Genomic DNA, 20,168 nt, shown 5'->3' on the forward strand with positions numbered 1-20,168 from the left:
CTTTATGCTATGCTTCGTAGTTATCGCTCCTAGTTTTATATGTGTGTGTGTGCGCGCGACTGCATACTACAAAGCGTGGACACGTATTCTTTCGATACTCGAAATGTTTATAGGTACGAGCAATAGAAAAGTAAAAGAATAAACAGAGATAAGCACGTAGGTATGCGACAAAAGTATAAGGTCCAAACCAACCGAAGGTCGAAATAAAGAAAGAAGGTGCGTTGTCTGTTTTTATTTTACCTAACATGGTATTTCTTTTCTATTTAAAAATGTTTCTATTTTATTGAAAAATTAATATTTAATTATTTATTTCGCAAATATTATAATAAATAAGTATGAAGTACATAGAATATATAATACTTGTATTGCCTGAAATATTTAAAAAAAAAAAGGATTCCCAGATACATCAGAAAAAAAGAATTAGAGAATACTGTGGAATAAATGAGGAGCAGCTGACAAATTCCATTAAAAAGCAAGTAAATTACTGTCACATTTTTATATTTTGCTTTTTTATAAAATATATTTGATACCTTAAAATAAAATATGTCTATTAAATTTGATTTTTATATGAAAAATATCCAAAGAAATGTACTGACCCATGCATATATGAAAATTATAGTATAAATTATAATATTTACGTATTTAAGAAACTTATAGTAATTTTTCAATAAAATAAAAACATTTTTAAGATGTTGAACGCCCAGCGTAAATCGGTGGAGCTTAGCACAGAGATGAAATTTGAGACTCGTAGTGTACACAGTTCGATAAGCTGAGAGAGCGATACGATTCAATGCATTTTTTTTTATTTTTCGTTGTTCTGATCTTTATTTAGACGAGAGTATTTAGAAAGATAAGTTTTTAGTCTAAAGAATAAGGACGTGATATGTTATAAATACTAAGGGTCTCGAAGTGTGGTAGGCTACAGAGTTGAAAAAACATTTCTAGAGAATATCTTTATTAGATCTTTCATTGCATTTTACCAGAACCTTCGTTCAGTCCAGCAGTATTTTCCATATGTTTTTCGTAACGTCTTTATTTCATCTATCCTAAAATGTTTGTTATATAGCGCAAGAATGTAGATGAAAACGGGAAGTAGAAAACCATACTAACAAAAAAAATTTTATACCTGAGTTTCAAAAATAGGATTATTTATTTTTACCTAATTTCTGACGAATTATATTTCCTTTGATAAACATCCTACCATTTTGGTGACTATTTATAATTATCGCATTCAGCATTCCGCTTTTATTGATTGAATTGTGAAAAGTGTACTTTTTATCAGCTATTCCACTCAGAGACCATACCGGTGACCTTTATTATATATAGTAATAATATTATAATAAATAAACCCTACAATTATCTTACTCTTGAAACTGTGCATTCGTCTGATTCTCTCGAAACTTAGTTTTTTGAAGGTTTCACTTCTAACACGTGTAATCTCTACACATGATTTTTATTTAGTTTATTATAATTGTGTAGATAAATTACAAAAACATGAGTTATGATGACCATTTAAGGATATAATAAAAGATTACTTTTTATCATAGTTATAACTGTTAAGATCTTATTGATTATGTTGACAATCAACAGAACGAGGTACTGGTGGCAATGGAAATAATCTTTCCCATATAGCCATTCTTTCAGGATATACACCCTGTTTCATAATAGGATTTAGAGTAATGTCCAAGTAATTATCCTTCGGTGTTTCATATCTGTCCCATTCAACGTTTCTAAATTTCTCGTTATTCCTTGGAATGGGTTCACCGGTTTGTACGAAATTAGTCCACATTGTAGTGTAAAGTTCAACCATTGCTACTTCTGGATCGGATTGGTTGAAATAAGGAAAAATCGCACTCATGTAAAATAGGTATTGCAAATCATCGTGGTGTACAGGACCTAAAAAAATACAAAATATTGATAATTATGATGATTCAAGCAAATTTAACCTTTTGCACTCAAGAAGTTACTCTTGGTCACCACGATTCTTTCCTATTTCCAAAAATCGGGAAAAATCATAACCCTAACTCAAAATTATATACACAAATCATTACATTCCTTCTTCATCATTTTCTACCTAACTCTTTAAATGAAAAATATTAGAGGAGGTTATATTAAACAGCGGACCAATGAGATTGATAATGCTGATAAGGTTTCATAAAATTTGAATTTTTGGATGATGAATATTTCATTTTTTTTAGGAGGGGGGAAGGAAGAAATCATTTTACCTTTGTATGTAGTGGTATCATTCCACATTGCAAAACTGAAACGTCCTTTATATGTAAATTGGTAGTAATAGACTGGAAGTACGTTATTATCAGACATAAGTTTTGTTGCACGATGTACCGGGAATATGATAACACTATCAGCGTAGATCTAAATAAGAAAATGTTTTATTAAATAATTCACGTCGATAAAACGAATGAATAAACATTAATCATTTACTCACGTGAGCTATTCCATCGTATGATTCTGTATCAATTGTTCCATTACCGAAATAGAATTTTCTCAATTCTTGACTAATATAATTCGAACGAGGTGTATTCCTTTCGTACATGAAACTAATGGGAGCAATGGTATTAAATTTTGTATTTAGATTATCGAGTATCGTAGTGTTTCCTGATTGTACGGTTTTCTCGATACCTAAAATAAATTGAACCAATAGAATTGAATTCTCATTTATTTATTTTAATGTATTTTAACGAAGAACTCTTAATTGTATATTTAAGACATATTTTATATTAAATTTATTCAATCCTTCGTTATTTTCCAGTCATGTAATTTAAATGATTAAGAATCAATAAAATAATTTATTTAAACTTCAGTACTGCAATTTAAAAATATTTTAAATATTTAAAAAAAGTTTCTAAAAACAAGAATGACACAAAAACAGTGATATCTTTCAAATTATTTAAAATCATTTAGGTCTATAAGAGTCTCAGTATTTATTGTTAGTTGTAAATTATTTAGATTGCTATATGATGACAAATTAATTTATTGAATCTTATGAAAGAGCTAATATAGTAATTATTTACCAAATACCACTCCACCAAATTCCTCTTGGTTAGAACCAATGATGAGAGGAACTTTGTTGATTTTACCTTCTCTGATCAAGTCGACAGGCTGAGCAGGTAAAAATCTTTCAACACCATCTACTTCTGGTTCAACTACTGGTGACCATACCAGAATCGGATCTCCATAATATTCCTAAATAAATCGTACGATTAAAGAAATTATTTTTAAGAGTTTATCTTTTTTTAGGATGAACCAAATAAACCAAGACTCACGAAAAATTGCGAAATAGTATCGGTGAAATTTTCAACTGGTTTTGTTTTCAGACAAGTCAACATAGATTCTATCGTATCTGTTGGACAATTCAATAATTCAGCTTGTTTCGTGATTAGATGTTTTTGATCTCTCGGGTATGGTTCCAAGTACACATCAGAACCACTCATAGCGATTGCTCTGTGAAATAGACCCTTTGACATCGGTGATAACATGTGGAGCAGTACGCTGGTACTTCCAACACTATAACCACCAATAGTAACACAATTTGGATCACCTCCGAATGCTGCAATATTTCTTTTGACCCAACGAAGTGCTACAACTTGATCTTTAAAAGCCAAATTTCCTGGTGCGTGATAATCTCCTGAACTAATTAATCCTAACGGAAAAAAGAAATGTATCAATGATTTTTATTAGGAAAACCTAAAATATTTATACCTAAAGTTGCCATTCGATAGTTCAACGTCACCAAGACGATATCTTTGTCCAAGATATATTCTGGTCCGAAAAATCGTGATTGACCAGAAAAGACGTAGAAGGCACCAGGATGAATGAAGAACAGAACTGGACGACCTTTGAAATTCTTGCCTTTTGCATTGTGCGATGGTAACTGTAAAGAATATTATTGTAATCTATTATTATTAGATTCTGTTAAAACAAATCAACATAACAACTCATAGTCATAACGCAAACAAATCTGTTCAAATAATTTTTGAATTACCTTGGTCGTGTAGACATTTAAACGTAAACAATCCTCAGATATAGGTGTTTTGCTTAGAGTAGTACAAGCAGGTCCTTCCTGGGTACCATCGTATACATCATCCCAATCTTTTGCTGGAATGGCAACCTAAAATCAAAATAGAATGCAACACTGCAGTAGCAATTGAACTTAGGTTCAATTTCTCGTTAAATGTCTAATATAATGTGAGATTATCATTGATACAGTAATTCAAACTTACTGCGTTTGACTTAGATAAACATGATAAATTGATTTCTCACGATGATTAATAATAATTTTCCTTTAGAATCTGCGATGAGTCAAATTTTGTAGAATAAAGGAAAAAGATGTTTATTTATAATATTTTCCAAGAATAACACTTGCTAAATATACATATGTTCTCGAATTATAATAACAATTAAAGTCAAGGTTAACAAAAGTATTACGCGATAGAAGAAAATATTATCGTTTAGAAAAATTGTCATTTATGAAACAATTTATTTAAATCAATAATTATTATTATTATTATTAACAAAGAAAAGAAAATAATATTTTTCACCTGAAATCTTCTTTCTCCTACTGGAGGTTCTGCATACCTTACACTTCGAAACGAATAGATTTTTCTGCCTAATCTCGACATTAGAATCGATCCACGAATTTTTCCTACAGGTGCTTCAACTATTGGATTTTCCAAAGTTGATTCATTTGCGATCGTAAAAACAAACAACACGCACAGAATTACAAACTGCCACGTTTTAAACATTTTTTTTTCTCTTTTTTTCTTTTTTTTATGAAAAATACTTCCACTCTTGTTTTTGTTTTTTTTTTTTGTTTTTTTTTGTTTAACTAACAATCGTTTTATTTTTTGTATCTTGTTTCGTCAATCATGTCGAAGAATTTCTTTCCTAACTTGACTCGAGTACGCTCGAGGAAAGACTGAAACATTCGTAGTCACTGGTAAAGTATTTATACCCTTCGTATAGTTGTTGGAGTACAAGGAAAAACTGGTAGGATATATCTTATCAAGAATAAGGTTAATAAGGTTTGCTAATACGTGCGTTCCCAAGATCGTTTATAACACAAAAGAAAAATAAAAAACATATTTTTTTTTTTCAAAAAAGTGCATATTTTCTCTTTTTGTTCATGAGAAAATTATTTATACAGCTTAATTGCTAGGATAAAAAAAGAATTTGATAAAATCAAATTGTAATAACATCTCTGATATTTTATTTTTATTGTAGTGTGACGTTCGAGGGAAATTCCATCTGGAAAGTATAAAAATCATATACTTCTCTCTCTTTCTATCTTTTTTTTTCATTCTAAAGCATAATATATATTTTATATTTTGCATAAACTTTGAACCACAAGTCGAGTAAAAATATCGAAATATCATTTTATCGTCTGTTTGATTTAAAATATTATTTTTAATTTTTTTTATTTGCTAGTATATTAAGGAATAAACAATAACATAAAGCAGAGATAATTATATTACTCATCGTTATCCTTATCGGTGGATTTCTGACCTCTTTTATTTTACTTTTGGAGATTACATATAATTACATGTGCATTACATATGTAATTCGTCAAATATCATTAGCCAAGATAAATAGAAAATAAAATAATAAGGTTTAATCCATTAAGCCTGTGTTATCGCGAATATTTTTTATTCCATAATGGTACATAATAATTATTTAACGAATTCTCACGAAGTAATTATGCGAAATATCATTAATTGTTCTTCTTGTAAGTATTGTGAACATCTCAAGGTCTCAGTTTCTTTCTCCTTCATCTCAGAAAGGTAATATAATAAATAATTTGGGAATATATAGATCGTGTGAGAATGATTCATTGAATCGGTAAATTATGATTCAATCAATTTTCTCCTTATTTTAAATATGATACACGTGAATTATTAAAATCGCACATGGAAGTCTTTTCTTTTATGTTAAATGCAATGTAGTATTAATATTTATTAATTAATTATTGTCTTATAATAAACGTGTTAACAATATTTCTGTAGATACGTCGGTTAAATAAATAATATGGGGTACATAATAACATATAAATATTCAGAAATAATTAATTTTTATTAAAAGCGTAATTTTATCTTCTTCATAATTTATTAAAAATAATATATATTTATAGTATATGCGTAAAGTAGTTTGATTTTTTTATTATAAATATTACTTTTTAATCATTGTCAAAGTTCTATTGATTACTTTGATTATCGATACAGTGAGGCAATGGAGGCAAAGGGAATAATTTTTCCCATATAACCATTCTTTCAGGAAAGATACCTTGCTTCATAGTTGGATTTAAATTGATGTCCAAATAGTTATCGTTAACCGTTTCGAATCTATCCCACACAACTTTATCAAACAATTCGTTATTTCTTGGAATTGGTTCGCCAGTTTGCATGAAATTTGTCCACATTGCGATACTACGTTCGATCATTGGAATTTCCGGATCAGATCCGTTGTAAAAAGGAAAAAGAGCACTCATGTAAAATAAGTATTGCAAATCATCGTGGTGAACAGGTCCTAAAAAAATGATAAAAATCGATAAAATTGATGTTATAATCAAATTTGAAGTATTATAATAATAATTTCGATTATTATGCAATTTGCTTTTTGTCTATGAGAATTTTAAAGTTTTTTTTTAGTTTTATAAAAATCAAATTTTTTGAATGACGGATATTTCTTTTCTTTTTAGGGAAGAGATAGAAGGAATTATTTTACCCTTGTATGGTGTGGTATCATTCCACATGGCGAAACTGTTACGTCCTCTATACGAAAATTGATAAACATAAACTGGAAATTTGCTATAATCAGCCATAAGTTTTGATACACGATGCACTGGAAATATTTCAATGCTATCGGAGTAAATCTAATAATTAAATAAAAAAAGTTTCATAAAAAAATTGATATCGATAAAACTAACGAATGAATTTTAATCATTTACTTACGTGAGCTAATCCGTCGTATGATTGTGTACCAATTGTTTCATTACCAAAATAGAATTTTCTCAATTCTTGACTAATATAATTCGAACGAGGTGTATTCCTTTCATATTGAAAACTAATTGGAGCTATAGTATTCCATTTTGTGTTTAGATTACGGAATGAGGTAGTATTTCCTGCTTGTACTCTTTTATCGATAACTATAAAAACAAAAATAATATTTATTCAAATCAAATTCAATAAACATTTTTTGTATTTATTAAGTTGTTAAATTTAATGCGAGAGTTTTAAGTTTTTGTTTTTATTTTAATAAGAAAGAAATAAAAGTAATATACTTTTTATAAATATTAAGTAATTATTATGGTGAAAATAATATAACAATAATATTAACAAAATTATTCAATAAAATACTGAATTGTTTTATTTTTACAAATAAGTGTTTTTTAGCTACGTGGAAAAAATTATAGTTTATCAGTTACTTACCAAAGACCACTCTACCAAATTCCTCTGTAGTAGTACCAATGATTAAAGGAACATCATTGATTTTACCTTCTCTGATCAAGTCAACAGGTTGACCAGTTAAAAATCTTTCAACTCCATCTACTTCTGGTTCAATAACTGGTAACCATATATTCACTGGATCACCACCGTATTCCTGAATAAATTATTTTTAAGAATATATTTTTGTATTCGAACAAATTTTTATTTATGAATAATTTCAACAAATAAAACTTACGAAAAATTTCGATAATGTTTCATTGAAACGTTCGATTGGTTGAGATTTAAAACAATTCAACATAGATTCCGTTATGTCTGTCGGACAATCCAACAATACTGCTTGCCTTTTAGCTAAATCTAATTGATCTCTTTCGTAGGATTTTAATTTTGTAGGTGAACCACTCATGACAATTGCTTTGTGAAAGAGACCCTTTGACATAGGTGATAACATATGTAATACTACACTGGTAGCTCCAGCACTATAACCACCAATAGTAACACAATTCGGATCACCTCCGAATGCTGCAATGTTTCTTTTGACCCAACGAAGTGCTACAACTTGATCCTTCAAGCCTAAATTTCCTGGTGCATAAGAATCCCCTGTGGCTAGGAAACCTAACAAAAACAAAAAATATATGAATAATCATGTGTTTTATTATATATTAAAAATAAATTTTTACCCAAAGTTCCCAATCGATAGTTTAATGTCACTAAGACAATGTCCTTGTCCAGGATATATTGTGGTCCAAAATATCGAGATTGACCAGAGAAGGAATAAAATGCACCGGGATGGAAGAAGACAAGAACTGGACGACCTTTGAAATTCTTGCCTTTTGCATTGTGCGATGGTAACTATAAAGAATATTATTGTAATTTATTTTTATTAAATTCTGTTAGAACAAATCAACATAACAACTCATAGTCATAACGTAAACAAATCTGTTCAAATAATTTCTGAATTACCTTGGTCGTGTAGACATTTAAACGTAAACAATCCTCGGATATAGGTGTTCTACTTAAAGTAGGACAAGCAGGCCCTTCCTGAGTGCCATCGTATATACCATTCCAATCTTTTGCTGGAGTTGCAACCTAAAAATAAATGATAAAAGCAAGATTGCAGCAATATTCCAACATTTATTTAATTGTTTCTAGGAATGTAATACAGGTGTATTTGATAAAGTGTAAGATTATCCTTGTCACGTTAAAATAACAATATATTATTAAAAACACTAAATTATTGTTAGCACCTGCACATGTATTTACTTTAAACAACGCTTCATCGTAATTTTGTATATTTTTAACAATGACTCTATTTAAACGAAAAACGTAGGAATTTTTTTTCCAGGTTAAAGAATTCGTTAGAAATGTTTTATAATTTATAGATGAAAATTTTTCGATAATAAACAATGTCAATTGGTCAAATGTATATATGAGTAAAAACGTACAAAGAAATAATATTTTGATAAAGTCAATGATAATTTTAATTGCCATAGTGAAAAACACGAATATATTATTAATACTTCTTACCTGAAATCTTCTTTCTCCAATTGGAGGTTCTGCATACCTTACACTTCGAAACGAATAGATTTTCTTGCCTAATCTCGAAGTTAAGATAGATCCTCGAATCTTTCCAACAGGTGCTTCAATTATTGGATTTTCCCAAGTTGATTCATTTGCAACAATAAAGATAAACAACGCAAACAAAATTACTAACTGGCACGTTTTAAACATTTTTTGTGTTTTCTTTTTTATTTTTTTATTTTTTTAAATAACAATCATATTAATTTGCGTATCTTTTGACCTTGTTATTCGTAAACGATATTGATATAACTTCTTCCTCACGAGTGTTGACTGCACTGAAGAAAGATTGAGACGTTCATGGACATTGCTAAAGAATTTTTGTACTTTATCTAACAAGAGGAAAAAGAAATGAATAGGGGAAGAGAGAGAGAGGAGAAAAAAGAGTAGGGGATATGAATAATCTCACCAAGAACAAGGTCTATAAAATGCAACAACTCACGTCTTCTTAAGGTTATCAACACTTTGAAGGTAAACGGAATATGTATTAAGAATAATTTTGTTATTTTCAAAAGTAACATTTCACTGTGTTTGTGTAATTTATGTTTGTACAGCTATATTTTAACGTTACGAAAATTTATTCATTAGTCTATCGTATTCTTGATAATTTTACCTCGCAAAAAAAGAAGATGTTAAGAAAATATTTTCTTTAGTTTTAATAATTCAATGAATTCTGTTTGCAATTTTTAGTAATACTCACTATTTTGATTTTTTTTTTGTTTAATTACATTTACTAAATTTTTATAGATACATCCATAATACATAAATATGTTATAATGCACGTTTATATAAAATATAAAATAGAACTCTCTTATATTATATTTTATCATACATACAGTAGAATTCTATTTTTCTATATCTAATAAAAAAACAAAAACATTATATATATATGAGACGTATTTGAATATTTGTTTCATATTAATGAGCTGCAGATTTTGTTGAATCTACAGGTAATGGTGGCAAAGGGAATAATTCCTCCCATACACTCATTCTTTCCGGATATATATCCCGTTTCATTATGGGATTCAGTGTGATGTCTAAATAATTGGCCTTCGGCGTTTCGAATCTATCCCACACAACGTTTTTAAACAATTTGTTATTCCTTGGAATGGGTTCACCGGTACGTGCAAAATGTGACCATATTGCGGTACTACGTTCAATCATTGGAACTTCTGGATCCGAACCATTGTAAAATGGAAAAATGGCATTCATGGTAAATAGATATTGTTGATCATCGTGGTGTACAGGTTCTAAAAAAAATAATCAAAGTGTCAAAGATGTGATCAAATTTTGAAATATCGATAAAATTAAAGTTATTTGTTCAACAATTCTTATTTTTTTATTTTTTTTTTTTTTTTTTTATAGAATTAGAGATTATTTTGATTTTTTGATCAGAAAATTTGTTTACCTTTGTATGGGGTTGTATTATTCCACATAGCGAAACTGTAACGTCCTCTGAATGAAAATCTGTACATATATACTGGAAGTTTGCTATTTTGGGAAAATAGTTCAACTGCACGATATACTGGGAATACGATAACTCTATCGCTATAAATCTGAATAGGAAAAAAGTTTTGTTTATTTATACAAAATCGATATCATTCTAATCGAATGATATATATTTCGATGATTTACTCACGTGAGCTATGTCATCGTACGAATGTCGACCGATAGGGTTACTGCCAAAATAGGCTCTTCTTAATACTTGACTAATAAATTTCGAACGAGGTGTACCTCTTTCGTACATAAGACTGATCGGTGCTACGGTTTCCCATTCGTTATTTAAAAGATCGAACACTGAATTATTTCCATTTCGTACTTTTTGATCGATAGCTAAAGATAATTGAAATGCGATTAAATTAACAGAAAAAATAATTTTTTAAAAATAAATTACTTACTGATAACCTGTCCACCAAATTCTTCTGAAGTCGTACCAATAATCAGAGGAACTTCGTTGATTTTGCCTCTTCTGATTAGGTCGATAGGTTGATCAGTTAAAAATCTTTCAACCCCTTCTATTTCTGGTTCAATAACTCCTCCCCATATACCCATTGGATCGGGATAACCAATAGATAATTCCTAAAAGAAATAATTAAATTATTAGAATAATTTTATATGAGTTTGGATTCGTAGGTTTAATCAAACTTACGAAGAATTGTGAAATGGTTTTAGTGAAACTTTCGATTGGTTTCGTTCTAAGACAATCGATCATGGATTTTGATGTATCTGTTGGACAATTTAAAAGTTCTGCCTGTTTTATTGCTAAATTTTTCTGATCTGTTTTATAAGGTTCTAATGATATAAGGGAACCACTCATAGCGATTCCTCTGTGGAATAGACCCTTCGACATTGGTGATATCATGTGCAACAACACGCTGATACTTCCAACACTCGTACCACCAATAGTAACTGAATTAGGATCACCACCAAATGCTGCAATGTTTCTTTGGACCCAACGAAGTGCTAAAACTTGATCCTTAAAACCAACATTTCCTGGTGCGTAAGAATCTCCTGTACTTAGGAAACCTAACGAACAGAAATTATTTTAACATAACAATTATAAAATGTATTTACAAATTTTTACCTAAACTTCCCATTCTAAAGTTCAATGTCACTAAAACAAGGTCATGATCCAATAGATATTCTGGTCCATAGAAGCGATATTGACCGGAGAAAAAGTAAAAACCACCAGGATGAAAATAAACGATAACTGGATGACCTTTAAAATGTCCGCCTTTTGCATTTTTCGTTGGTAACTATAAAGAATTTTATATGAAAATCTTTCGTGAGAGAATTCTTGGTACAACTAAAGTTAAGATTGCGTCAAAGTAACATGACAAATTATAAAGCAATGACGAAATTCCGTTAGATATATTTTTTTTTATTCACCTTGGTCGTGTAAACATTCAAACGTAAACAATCCTCAGATATGGGTGTATCACTTAGGGTACTACAAGCAGGTCCTTCTTGAGTACCATCGTATACATTATCCCAATCTCTTACTGGAGTTGCAACCTAAACAAGAAAATGATAAAATTAAGTTTATGTAGTAGTATACGATATTTGTTTTAATTTTTTTCACGTTCCACACGTGTCTGAAACGATGCAAGTTTATCAATGTTATTTTAATCACGATATATAGTTGAATATATAAAACTGAAAATATATCTTACTTTTAGTTTATTAAGAAAAATTAGCTATTGTAGAAAATGTGAAAGAAAGACAGAATCATCAGAATTTGTGTTTCCTACAAAAAAATCATTCTTTTGATATATACCATTTATATTATCATATTTTTAAATTTAACAGAGATATTCAAGTGTCCAATTAATTTTGACTCATCCTGTATATTACAACGAAGAAGGCACTGCAGACTACTATACGTGCTATTACCTTTTCCACGATGATTCACAAGGATAAAAAAAATAAAAAAAATAAATAAATTGTATTTAAAAAGAGACTTAATTATTCTATTTTTCTTTTTTGTTTGTTTGTAACGATAAAAATTCATTACATATAAATGATATTTCTCGATTCAAAAACGCATGAATAATGAAATGCTATATATTTATATGATTCTACGTATGAATAGAAAAAAATAAATCCTTGTATCGAGTTTAATTAATGTATTTAACATAAACGATTAACGTTATTATTACCTGAAATCTTTTTTCTCCGACTGGTGGTTCGCCGTATCTAACACTTCTAAACGAATAAATTTTTCTGCCTAATCTCGATGTTAAAAATGTACCACGAATTTTACCAACTGGTGCTTCAACAATTATGTTTTCATCTGTCGTAGAATCATTGGCAATCGCCAATACGAAAAACGTGCTCAATAAGACTACGACGAGTCTGCTAATTTTCGACATGTTTCGACAAAAATATTTTGGTTAATTTTGTTCTTTAAATAGCATTTATATAAACTGTTGTATACGATAGTGTGACTATATACTATAGTGAATGAACTTATTCCTTAGTGTCGAGAACGCTCAAGGAAAGATTCTGGCGCGTTCAAGGACAGTGTAATGCAATTTATATACTCTCTTCATCCAAGAGGAAAAAGATAGGTGGGGTGGGGAGAAACCCCGATTATCTTACCAAGAATAACACCGATGTATTGTAGTAACTTTTGCCTTATTTAAGGTCGTCTGTAACTTGAAGGTTATCTGTTGAATATATATCCAATATATATAAAATGAATTTTTGTTCTACTTCTTTATTTGTTCTTTTTTTTTGTAATCTTAAAATAATATTTTGCTATTTTATTCATAATTTATTATATTTGAGTATTTGATAATAAAATATCATTTTCTAGGTAAGAACGTATGTTTCGTTTTGTTCTTTTTTTTTCCAAGTCATAATAAGCTCAAAATATGACGAAACAAGATTTTAAATGGGGTCACGTATTATTACATTCATTGTTCATTGTGAATTCTTCAAACATACTATATACGTTCTGTAAGAGATTTACTTTATTTTTCCTCTCTTTTATACTTCTTTGTTTTTTAGTTTTTTTTTTATTTTTCATTTTAAAAAGGTATAACAAGTATATACATTCTCTATTTAGCAATGATTCAAATTATAAAACACATAAGAACATGGAAATTTTTTTTAGAGATGAGTCTTCGATGAAAATAACATTATTTCTGATTTATTTTATCTAACAAAATAACGAATTTTTAATAATACCCGATAACATTACTTACTACTTTTCCTCGTCGTTGTTATTATCATTTATACATATTTGATCTCTTTCTTATTATATAATCGACGAGACTTATAATGATATCCATATGTTAGTTCGAAAATATCATTAGTTTAGATAAGTAATAAATTGGATAATAAATTTCTGTCGATAAATATGTTATATCTACTGTTAATGTTTTTAATTTTATATTATAACGTCACACACATGCATTAAAACGATAAAACGATTTTTACCGAAGTAAACACGCGAAGAATAATTTTATTAAATTCTTTTCTTTTATTAATTATTGTTGAATATCTCATATCTACTTTATGTTGATATCCATTTTCTTCACCTGGGTTTTTCCAACTTATTAAAATAAATTAGACCACAACATTGAATTTCCTGGAACGGTTCTAAGGAGATAAGGAAACTAATCATTTATGTAGAACGCGTGTTACGATGAATTGAGATATAATATATGTGTATCCATTTAGATGTAGTATTGGATAACAGGATTGATGAAACAACATGATGGTGACGAATAGGTGATATTTCAAGAAAAACATTCTACATCATAATAGAATTTAAATTAATGTTTATAAGTATTTTTCATTCTATTTTAATAATTAATTATTTCTAGGAATTGATTCATCAGTTTGCATGAAATTTATCCAAATTATTGATCTATGAAATTTTATTTTTAAAATACACATTTAATTTTCTTCTTTTTCAATTTCATCATTTTCAACTTTCTTCTCTTCTTGCTCGGTTTTTCTTTGCTGACGTTTCATTTTTAATATTTGTTCAGCCCTCTTTCTCTCTCTTGTTTGTTTTCTCGCCATTTCTAGATCTATACAGGGATCGATAGTTGGTTGATAAACGATAGGATCGATTGGTTTTACTTTCTTCTTTTTCCTTTCCTTTTTATCTTCCTCTTTTGGACACTCTCCCATTTTATATGGTTTCGTTTTCGGTAAAACTTTCCCGTATTTCTATTTAAAAAAAAAAGATAGGAAGAACAAACAAGAAAAAAAATCGGTGTATTATTGTAAATAAAAATGTAAATATATATATACGCGATAGGATTGAAAAATCTTGAGCCTAACATAGAAACAACTTCTATTATTCATTCGTCTCATTCTCTCGAAGTTTGGTTTTAAAAAGGTTTCACTTCTAACATGTGTGATCTTCACACATGATATTTTTTTTCAGTCAAATTTTAACTTTATTCGAAACGAAAAACGATTGATTTTTCTTTTTGCTTTGGTACTGAAAACTTTTCAATCCAACCTTTAATTTTAGAATCAAAATTCGAGTATATCGATATTTAATAAGATATAAAAGATTTACTGGTTTTGGATAAATCGGTTGGCCGTATTTATTTTTTTCACGAGGGGGTGGTTTTTCGACAGGATCCTTGGGTTGTATCGGTGAAGCTAATTCATTGATTCTACCTGTAATGGTAGCACTCAGTGCACTCTTTTTTACTTCAAATGGTTCTTTTTTTATCGTTAAGTCTTTGCGATCTTTCGATTTGGCCAATTCGATTGTTCTCGGTGAAGCTACGAGTATTGAGTGAACAAACGATTTAAATTTAACAAATATAATGAATTAATAAGCTGGTAATTATGACAATAGATTAAATTGAACGATTAAAAATATGAAATAAATAATTTAATTATAAATAAAAAATAAAAAACAAAATAAACCATAATTTCATTCTCAATATTTTTCACTTATTGTTAATCAACTGCCATTTTATTTTGATTAGAATGTTTCGTAAATTTTTTTTTTTAGTATTTTCAAATACCTTCAACATTCAAGGCAGATTTTTTAATAGAAAATGCATCATCATATGTTTTACAGGGCAAGGGTGCATATCTCCAAGCGTGTTTAGCTCTTTTTCTCAATTTTTTTCAGCTTCAATTTTCTTCCTCCTCTCCTTCTTCTTCTTTTCATCTTCTAAATTTTTTCCTTCTTCGTCGATTGTTTTTATTTCGTCCCCTTCATCTTTTTCTATACGTATATCTTTTTTCTTCTTTCTTCTACCTTTCATTCTTTTTCGTTGTTCCTCTAGAGCCTTTTTACCTCTTATCTCGTAATTATCTAATAATATTTTCTTCCATTTCTTAGCATCTTTATCGTATCTAGGTTTTAGCGCCGCGTACCCTGGCAAAGCCAGAATTTTCGTCCATGCAGTAATCTGATGTATTTAGAAAATTAAAAATAAAAAAAAACACACACACTCATACACACACACACACACACACACACACAGGTTAATTTTAATATTACTAATAATAACATTATAAATGATCAACTAAACATTGTATAACACGTTTAATCGATAAAATTAAAAATAAAAATATTACCTTGTACTCTAATGCACTTCTTTTAATACCAGTAGCAGTGAACAATTCATTTCTTTCTTGATCGGTCAAACCTTCGGGACAATCAGCCAATTTCTTCGTTAACTCTAATAATCTTTTTCTCTGGGAACGTTTATCTTTCGTATCACTTGGTAATTCCACAGATTTACATTCTTCACGTTCAACAATTCTAGGCTGACTCAGATAATTTATCCTTTCAGTTGGAGTATAGTACAATGTAGCTTTGCGTATTTTAATGGGCAATTCACGACCATAATCGTACATTTGCAACTTCGGTATTGACAATTTCAAAAGTCGTTTTGTTGTTTTTGCTATTAAAGCTGCTCTTGAAACTTTTATTTCACTCGGTTTACAGTGTTTACTTGGATCAAAACGTTTTGGTACTTCGCTTAATAAATTGATCCTTTTTCTCATTAAATGCAACGATTTTGATGGTCGAATCTGACGATTGAAAACATAGGAAATAATTATATATTATTATTATTCTTATTACAAAATATTATTTCTTATTTACTATAGGTTCTGGTTCTGGATATTTTCGTGGTTGTGCATTAATTTTTGCCCAAGCATCAAACCGAGCCCAATCAGCTGGCGTTTCCAGCCACGTCTTAACTCGAAACTTATCTTGCTTTTTATTTCTAAAATTATACATATTCGATTGAACACATTTAATATTTCATTAAATACAAATATGAATAAGCTGTTAATAAATTAAAAATAGTTCTTGTATTTTTTCTATTTTAAATATTATAGTATATAAATTTGTCTTATATTTAGTATCGCGTGATAAGAATACGAATTTTAATCGTAATTGGTATATATAGTTACATAAATAATTAATTTAATTCAAAGATAAGGATATTTCGTAGAATAGAATTTTTTTCCAAAAAGTCACGTTGACAAATTTAAAAGATACCAAGAAAAAATGCGCATAAACAAAAATTTGTAAGATAAGAGAAAAAAAGAGTCACTATTTCCGATAAAATAATGACTAAGGTAATACTAACATAAGTAAAAATTGTAATATTATGAAAAAATTTTATTAACATATTTTTTATCTCTTTTTGATAAATTTTAAACAAGATGCATCACAATATGCAAATATAAAATATTTAATTGTAAGAGATATGTAAATATAAAATTGTTCATATATTATACTTTAAACGTGGAATATAGAATAATATTGAATATAATAAATAACATTATTTGTGATTATTAAAATTTATATTAATATGTATCAGTATATTTTTATTAAAAAGAATAATAATTTATTTCTCAACTCACCTTGCACTAATTTGTTTCTTTTGTATTATTTTATCCCTTCTAGAAGTACCAGGATATTTAGAAACTCGAGTATCTTTCTTAGTAGTATTTGCAACTTTTCTAGAATCAACTGCACTACTTTTAAGGTTGACAACTCTACGCGAATGTGCCATTTCCGATTTGGTTTGTATTCTCGAAGGCATTTCTTTGAATATTTCTAACTCTTTCAACAAATTAGTCACCGTGTGATCCGATATCGATGATTAAATTTAGGTTATTGCTTTCATCCTGATGATATTTTTTTGTGGTTCCATTAAAAAGTTATATTTTATGTTAGACATGATTTAATTTTCATTTGATTATATCGATTGAGAAAAATTTTATTGATACAAATTTTCAACAATTGTTTTCCGAAAAAAAATTTGATCGAAAATTACGATTAATTTCTTTTACCACGCCATAATTTTATGGTTGTCGATTGTTCCGATCTTCGAATTAAATTTGATCCTTGAACGATCAAAAAGTTGATTTCCAATTTATTTCTAATAAATAATATTCAATACTTCAATTTCAAATTAAATATCGTAGAATAAAAAACATTAAAATCGGTCCAAAATTTAATGCATTATTTTTTTGTCTACATTATATCTTTTCGTTTCATACATTTGATAGATTTTTCGAAAATATTGATTAACCTTTTCGAAGAAAAAAAAGAAAGAAAAATCAAATTGCTTCTTTTTCTTCTTCTTTTTACAAAATTTTATTATTTTTTCTGTTGATTTCCATAAGTAAGATTAGTTTTTGGCGTTAAATTCTTCACAGAATGATAATAATTTTTATCGAAATTTCCATAAACGTTATCGTTGTCAAGAGAATTGTTCTTTGATTTAGATAATTCACGCAAACGTTTAGGACAACGTCTGTTTCTCGTTGCAGTTATACGAGCATAAGAATGCAAAAGATTTTGTTTCCTTCCAAGATCATTGATTTTTCTCGATTCTTCGCTACTGTTTATCAATTTTCTCTTAATCGATTTTTCTAATAAAAGTAAAACAATACGAATCTTGTAAAAAATTATTAAAGAAAAATTATTAAAAAAAAAAGGGAAAATAAATAAATGCTTGAAAAGAAAACCTGCGTTTGGTGAATTACTGGTTCGTGCCGATGAACTAGGATATTCGTATACATCAGATTTTCGTTTAGGTTGTGCAAGTTTGTTCAACGTATCTGTTATCTGATAAGACAAGGCCGAAGGTTTTATCTGAAACGTCGTAACATTTTCTTTATATTTCCCCCCCTTTTTATTTTAATCTTTTTCTCATTCTGTTTTTTTTTTTTTTTATTATACGAACGTGTAAACGTGTTTATATAAATTTATAAGAAAAAAAAAGGAAAAAGCCAAATGTAAATACCTTGTACGGATTAACGTTGCTTGTCTTCTCTATTTTAAATTTCGGTTTTGCTAATTTATCGTATCTCGATGTTTTTCGGGAGGAATCATCAGTACTCATGTCTAATTTGAATTAATTTTTTTTTTAATAAACTTCTAAGTTCGCAAAATATAATTTTTATTTTTATTTTTGGTTTAAAGAGAAATTGTTAATTTTGAGACTTGTAAATTTTGAAATTTGTATTAGGGTTAAATTTAAAATGTTGAGAGTGAAAGTGGTGAGACAGGATTTGATTGAAACAAATTAATATCGTTTTTTTTTTTTGAAGCGACGTTCACTCTGACAACAAAAAATTCATTTAGTCATTCCTATAGTACAGTACTTCAGAAATCATGGCGTACAATCTTTTCAATATTTATTTTTGAATTTTAAAATCACATTTGCGATACCATATTCAAAATCAAATAAATTATACAAATCCATTTACTTTGAATACTATTTCGTAAATTTTAAACACATTGATGAAAATGTGGAAACAAAATAAATCTCTTAAATCGTGCTGGTGGTGTTTACCTAGAAAAGTTGTTAACATTTATACGGAAAATGAAGTACCGATTAAAAAAATAGTAAAAAGTAAAAAAAAGAAAAAAACCAAGTCTTCCCTTTTAACAGTAATTACAATTATCGTTGACAATTCTATTTTATTTGTATAGAATGTTGAATAATATTTAAATATTTCGTTGGAAATACATTAGTTTTATTTTATTAATATCTGAAATAAAAAAACAATTACACTGTTATAAAAGTTCATTCACAATTACATTAGTGTGATCATATCAAATATACAATTTTTTTTAAACTATTACAGAAACATAATAATGAAGTGAAAAACGAAGTAGTAAAACATACGAGACAAATTCGACGATTGGTTCTACCTAAAATTAAAGAAAAATTTTTCAAACAAAATTTGGAATCTAACGTGTCTAAAAAAATTAATAGGAAAATGAAAAAACAAATTTTACCTTGGAAAGGTTTTCTTTCTTCCATATTTTCTTTGATATACTTCTTTTTCATGCGAATAAAATTATTCTTATATAATTAGAATTTAAATAAAAGAATTGAATTTTTGTAGCATCAAAAAGAGTAGTGGAATTGGCTTTACCGAAGACATTAAATTCTTTGAAAAAAGTTACAAAAGATTTACGAGATCCTTTCAAAGTAAATCCTTCCGCGTTAAAAGCCATTTGTTCACCTCGAATCAAACTGCTTGCTAAACCAACGAGATACAGAACGAGTTTTTTTATCAAGTCACATTAAATATCATTAATTATTAATCTATTTTGTATTACATATCGTCGATAAATTATGTGTCTAGTTATGAAGCTATTAAAAGAAA

The 20,168-nt window shown here is 28.4% G+C and overlaps 6 protein-coding genes across 7 annotated transcripts; 1 reads left to right on the forward strand and 5 right to left on the reverse strand.

Annotated features, from left to right (window-relative positions):
- Nucleotides 1-1,447: 1,447 nt before the first annotated feature.
- LOC107066619 (esterase E4) lies at nucleotides 1,448-4,960 on the reverse strand. Its single transcript, XM_015321420.2, has 8 exons — nucleotides 4,560-4,960; nucleotides 4,004-4,129; nucleotides 3,721-3,892; nucleotides 3,285-3,661; nucleotides 3,033-3,204; nucleotides 2,447-2,640; nucleotides 2,226-2,373; nucleotides 1,448-1,896 (listed from the first exon to the last, which is right to left on the reverse strand). The coding sequence occupies exons 1-8, from the start codon at nucleotides 4,761-4,763 to the stop codon at nucleotides 1,565-1,567; spliced, it is 1,725 nt and encodes a 574-aa protein (XP_015176906.1). The 5' UTR covers nucleotides 4,764-4,960; the 3' UTR covers nucleotides 1,448-1,564.
- A 1,108-nt stretch (nucleotides 4,961-6,068) lies between these two features.
- LOC107066620 (esterase FE4) lies at nucleotides 6,069-9,582 on the reverse strand. 2 transcript variants are annotated; one of them, XM_015321421.2, is made up of 8 exons: nucleotides 8,985-9,582; nucleotides 8,421-8,546; nucleotides 8,138-8,309; nucleotides 7,696-8,072; nucleotides 7,443-7,614; nucleotides 6,966-7,159; nucleotides 6,739-6,886; nucleotides 6,069-6,540 (listed from the first exon to the last, which is right to left on the reverse strand). In XM_015321421.2, the coding sequence occupies exons 1-8, from the start codon at nucleotides 9,186-9,188 to the stop codon at nucleotides 6,209-6,211; spliced, it is 1,725 nt and encodes a 574-aa protein (XP_015176907.2). In that variant the 5' UTR covers nucleotides 9,189-9,582; the 3' UTR covers nucleotides 6,069-6,208. The 2 variants fall into 2 exon arrangements, with proteins under 2 accessions (XP_015176907.2, XP_015176908.2); XM_015321422.2 differs by having other exon boundaries at nucleotides 6,493-6,540; nucleotides 6,739-6,855.
- A 155-nt stretch (nucleotides 9,583-9,737) lies between these two features.
- LOC107066618 (esterase E4) lies at nucleotides 9,738-13,060 on the reverse strand. Its single transcript, XM_015321419.2, has 8 exons — nucleotides 12,695-13,060; nucleotides 11,925-12,050; nucleotides 11,620-11,791; nucleotides 11,185-11,561; nucleotides 10,934-11,114; nucleotides 10,675-10,868; nucleotides 10,444-10,591; nucleotides 9,738-10,285 (listed from the first exon to the last, which is right to left on the reverse strand). The coding sequence occupies exons 1-8, from the start codon at nucleotides 12,905-12,907 to the stop codon at nucleotides 9,954-9,956; spliced, it is 1,743 nt and encodes a 580-aa protein (XP_015176905.2). The 5' UTR covers nucleotides 12,908-13,060; the 3' UTR covers nucleotides 9,738-9,953.
- A 1,381-nt stretch (nucleotides 13,061-14,441) lies between these two features.
- Nucleotides 14,442-17,584, reverse strand: LOC107066485 (uncharacterized). The gene is given in 7 exon segments (XM_089177603.1): nucleotides 14,442-14,720; nucleotides 15,079-15,290; nucleotides 15,539-15,635; nucleotides 15,638-15,931; nucleotides 16,101-16,559; nucleotides 16,633-16,756; nucleotides 17,403-17,584. Coding segments are annotated over 7 exon segments (1,647 nt in total).
- A 560-nt stretch (nucleotides 17,585-18,144) lies between these two features.
- LOC107066484 (uncharacterized) lies at nucleotides 18,145-18,892 on the reverse strand. Its single transcript, XM_015321137.1, has 3 exons — nucleotides 18,794-18,892; nucleotides 18,516-18,642; nucleotides 18,145-18,419 (listed from the first exon to the last, which is right to left on the reverse strand). Exons 1-3 carry the CDS (start codon nucleotides 18,890-18,892, stop codon nucleotides 18,145-18,147), a joined length of 501 nt encoding a protein of 166 aa, XP_015176623.1.
- Nucleotides 18,893-19,299: 407 nt separating this feature from the next.
- On the forward strand, nucleotides 19,300-20,089 carry LOC149030824 (uncharacterized). Its single transcript, XM_089177604.1, has 3 exons — nucleotides 19,300-19,443; nucleotides 19,641-19,803; nucleotides 19,905-20,089. The coding sequence occupies exons 1-3, from the start codon at nucleotides 19,300-19,302 to the stop codon at nucleotides 20,087-20,089; spliced, it is 492 nt and encodes a 163-aa protein (XP_089033730.1).
- The last annotated feature ends 79 nt before the right edge of the window (nucleotides 20,090-20,168 follow it).

The sequence above is a fragment of the Polistes dominula genome, unplaced genomic scaffold (assembly GCF_049000335.1).
Source record: "Polistes dominula isolate Pdom_NZ unplaced genomic scaffold, Pdom_raw_medaka contig_24, whole genome shotgun sequence".
In the NCBI taxonomy this organism is placed as follows: Eukaryota; Metazoa; Arthropoda; class Insecta; order Hymenoptera; family Vespidae; genus Polistes; species Polistes dominula.

Coding starts and splice junctions, on each gene's coding strand:
- LOC107066619 (XM_015321420.2), bottom strand. CDS start 4,763: ATGTTTAAAACGTGGCAGTTTGTAATTCTGTGCGTGTTGTTTGTTTTT. Junction 3,893..4,003: donor TAAATGTCTACACGACCAAG/GTAATTCAAAAA, acceptor TATTCTTTACAG/TTACCATCGCACAATGCAAA. Junction 3,662..3,720: donor CTATCGAATGGCAACTTTAG/GTATAAATATTT, acceptor TTTTTCCGTTAG/GATTAATTAGTTCAGGAGAT.
- LOC107066620 (XM_015321421.2), bottom strand. CDS start 9,188: ATGTTTAAAACGTGCCAGTTAGTAATTTTGTTTGCGTTGTTTATCTTT. Junction 7,160..7,442: donor ATTTGGTAGAGTGGTCTTTG/GTAAGTAACTGA, acceptor TTGTTTTTATAG/TTATCGATAAAAGAGTACAA. Junction 6,541..6,738: donor TGATACCACACCATACAAGG/GTAAAATAATTC, acceptor TCATTTTTTTAG/GACCTGTTCACCACGATGAT.
- LOC149030824 (XM_089177604.1), top strand. CDS start 19,300: ATGTGGAAACAAAATAAATCTCTTAAATCGTGCTGGTGGTGTTTACCT. Junction 19,444..19,640: donor CCAAGTCTTCCCTTTTAACA/GTAATTACAATT, acceptor AAACTATTACAG/AAACATAATAATGAAGTGAA. Junction 19,804..19,904: donor ACAAATTTTACCTTGGAAAG/GTTTTCTTTCTT, acceptor GAATTTTTGTAG/CATCAAAAAGAGTAGTGGAA.
- LOC107066618 (XM_015321419.2), bottom strand. CDS start 12,907: ATGTCGAAAATTAGCAGACTCGTCGTAGTCTTATTGAGCACGTTTTTC. Junction 12,051..12,694: donor TCGGAGAAAAAAGATTTCAG/GTAATAATAACG, acceptor TTTCTTGTTTAG/GTTGCAACTCCAGTAAGAGA. Junction 11,792..11,924: donor TGAATGTTTACACGACCAAG/GTGAATAAAAAA, acceptor AATTCTTTATAG/TTACCAACGAAAAATGCAAA.
- LOC107066484 (XM_015321137.1), bottom strand. CDS start 18,892: ATGAGTACTGATGATTCCTCCCGAAAAACATCGAGATACGATAAATTA. Junction 18,643..18,793: donor GCAACGTTAATCCGTACAAG/GTATTTACATTT, acceptor ACGACGTTTCAG/ATAAAACCTTCGGCCTTGTC. Junction 18,420..18,515: donor CAGTAATTCACCAAACGCAG/GTTTTCTTTTCA, acceptor TACTTTTATTAG/AAAAATCGATTAAGAGAAAA.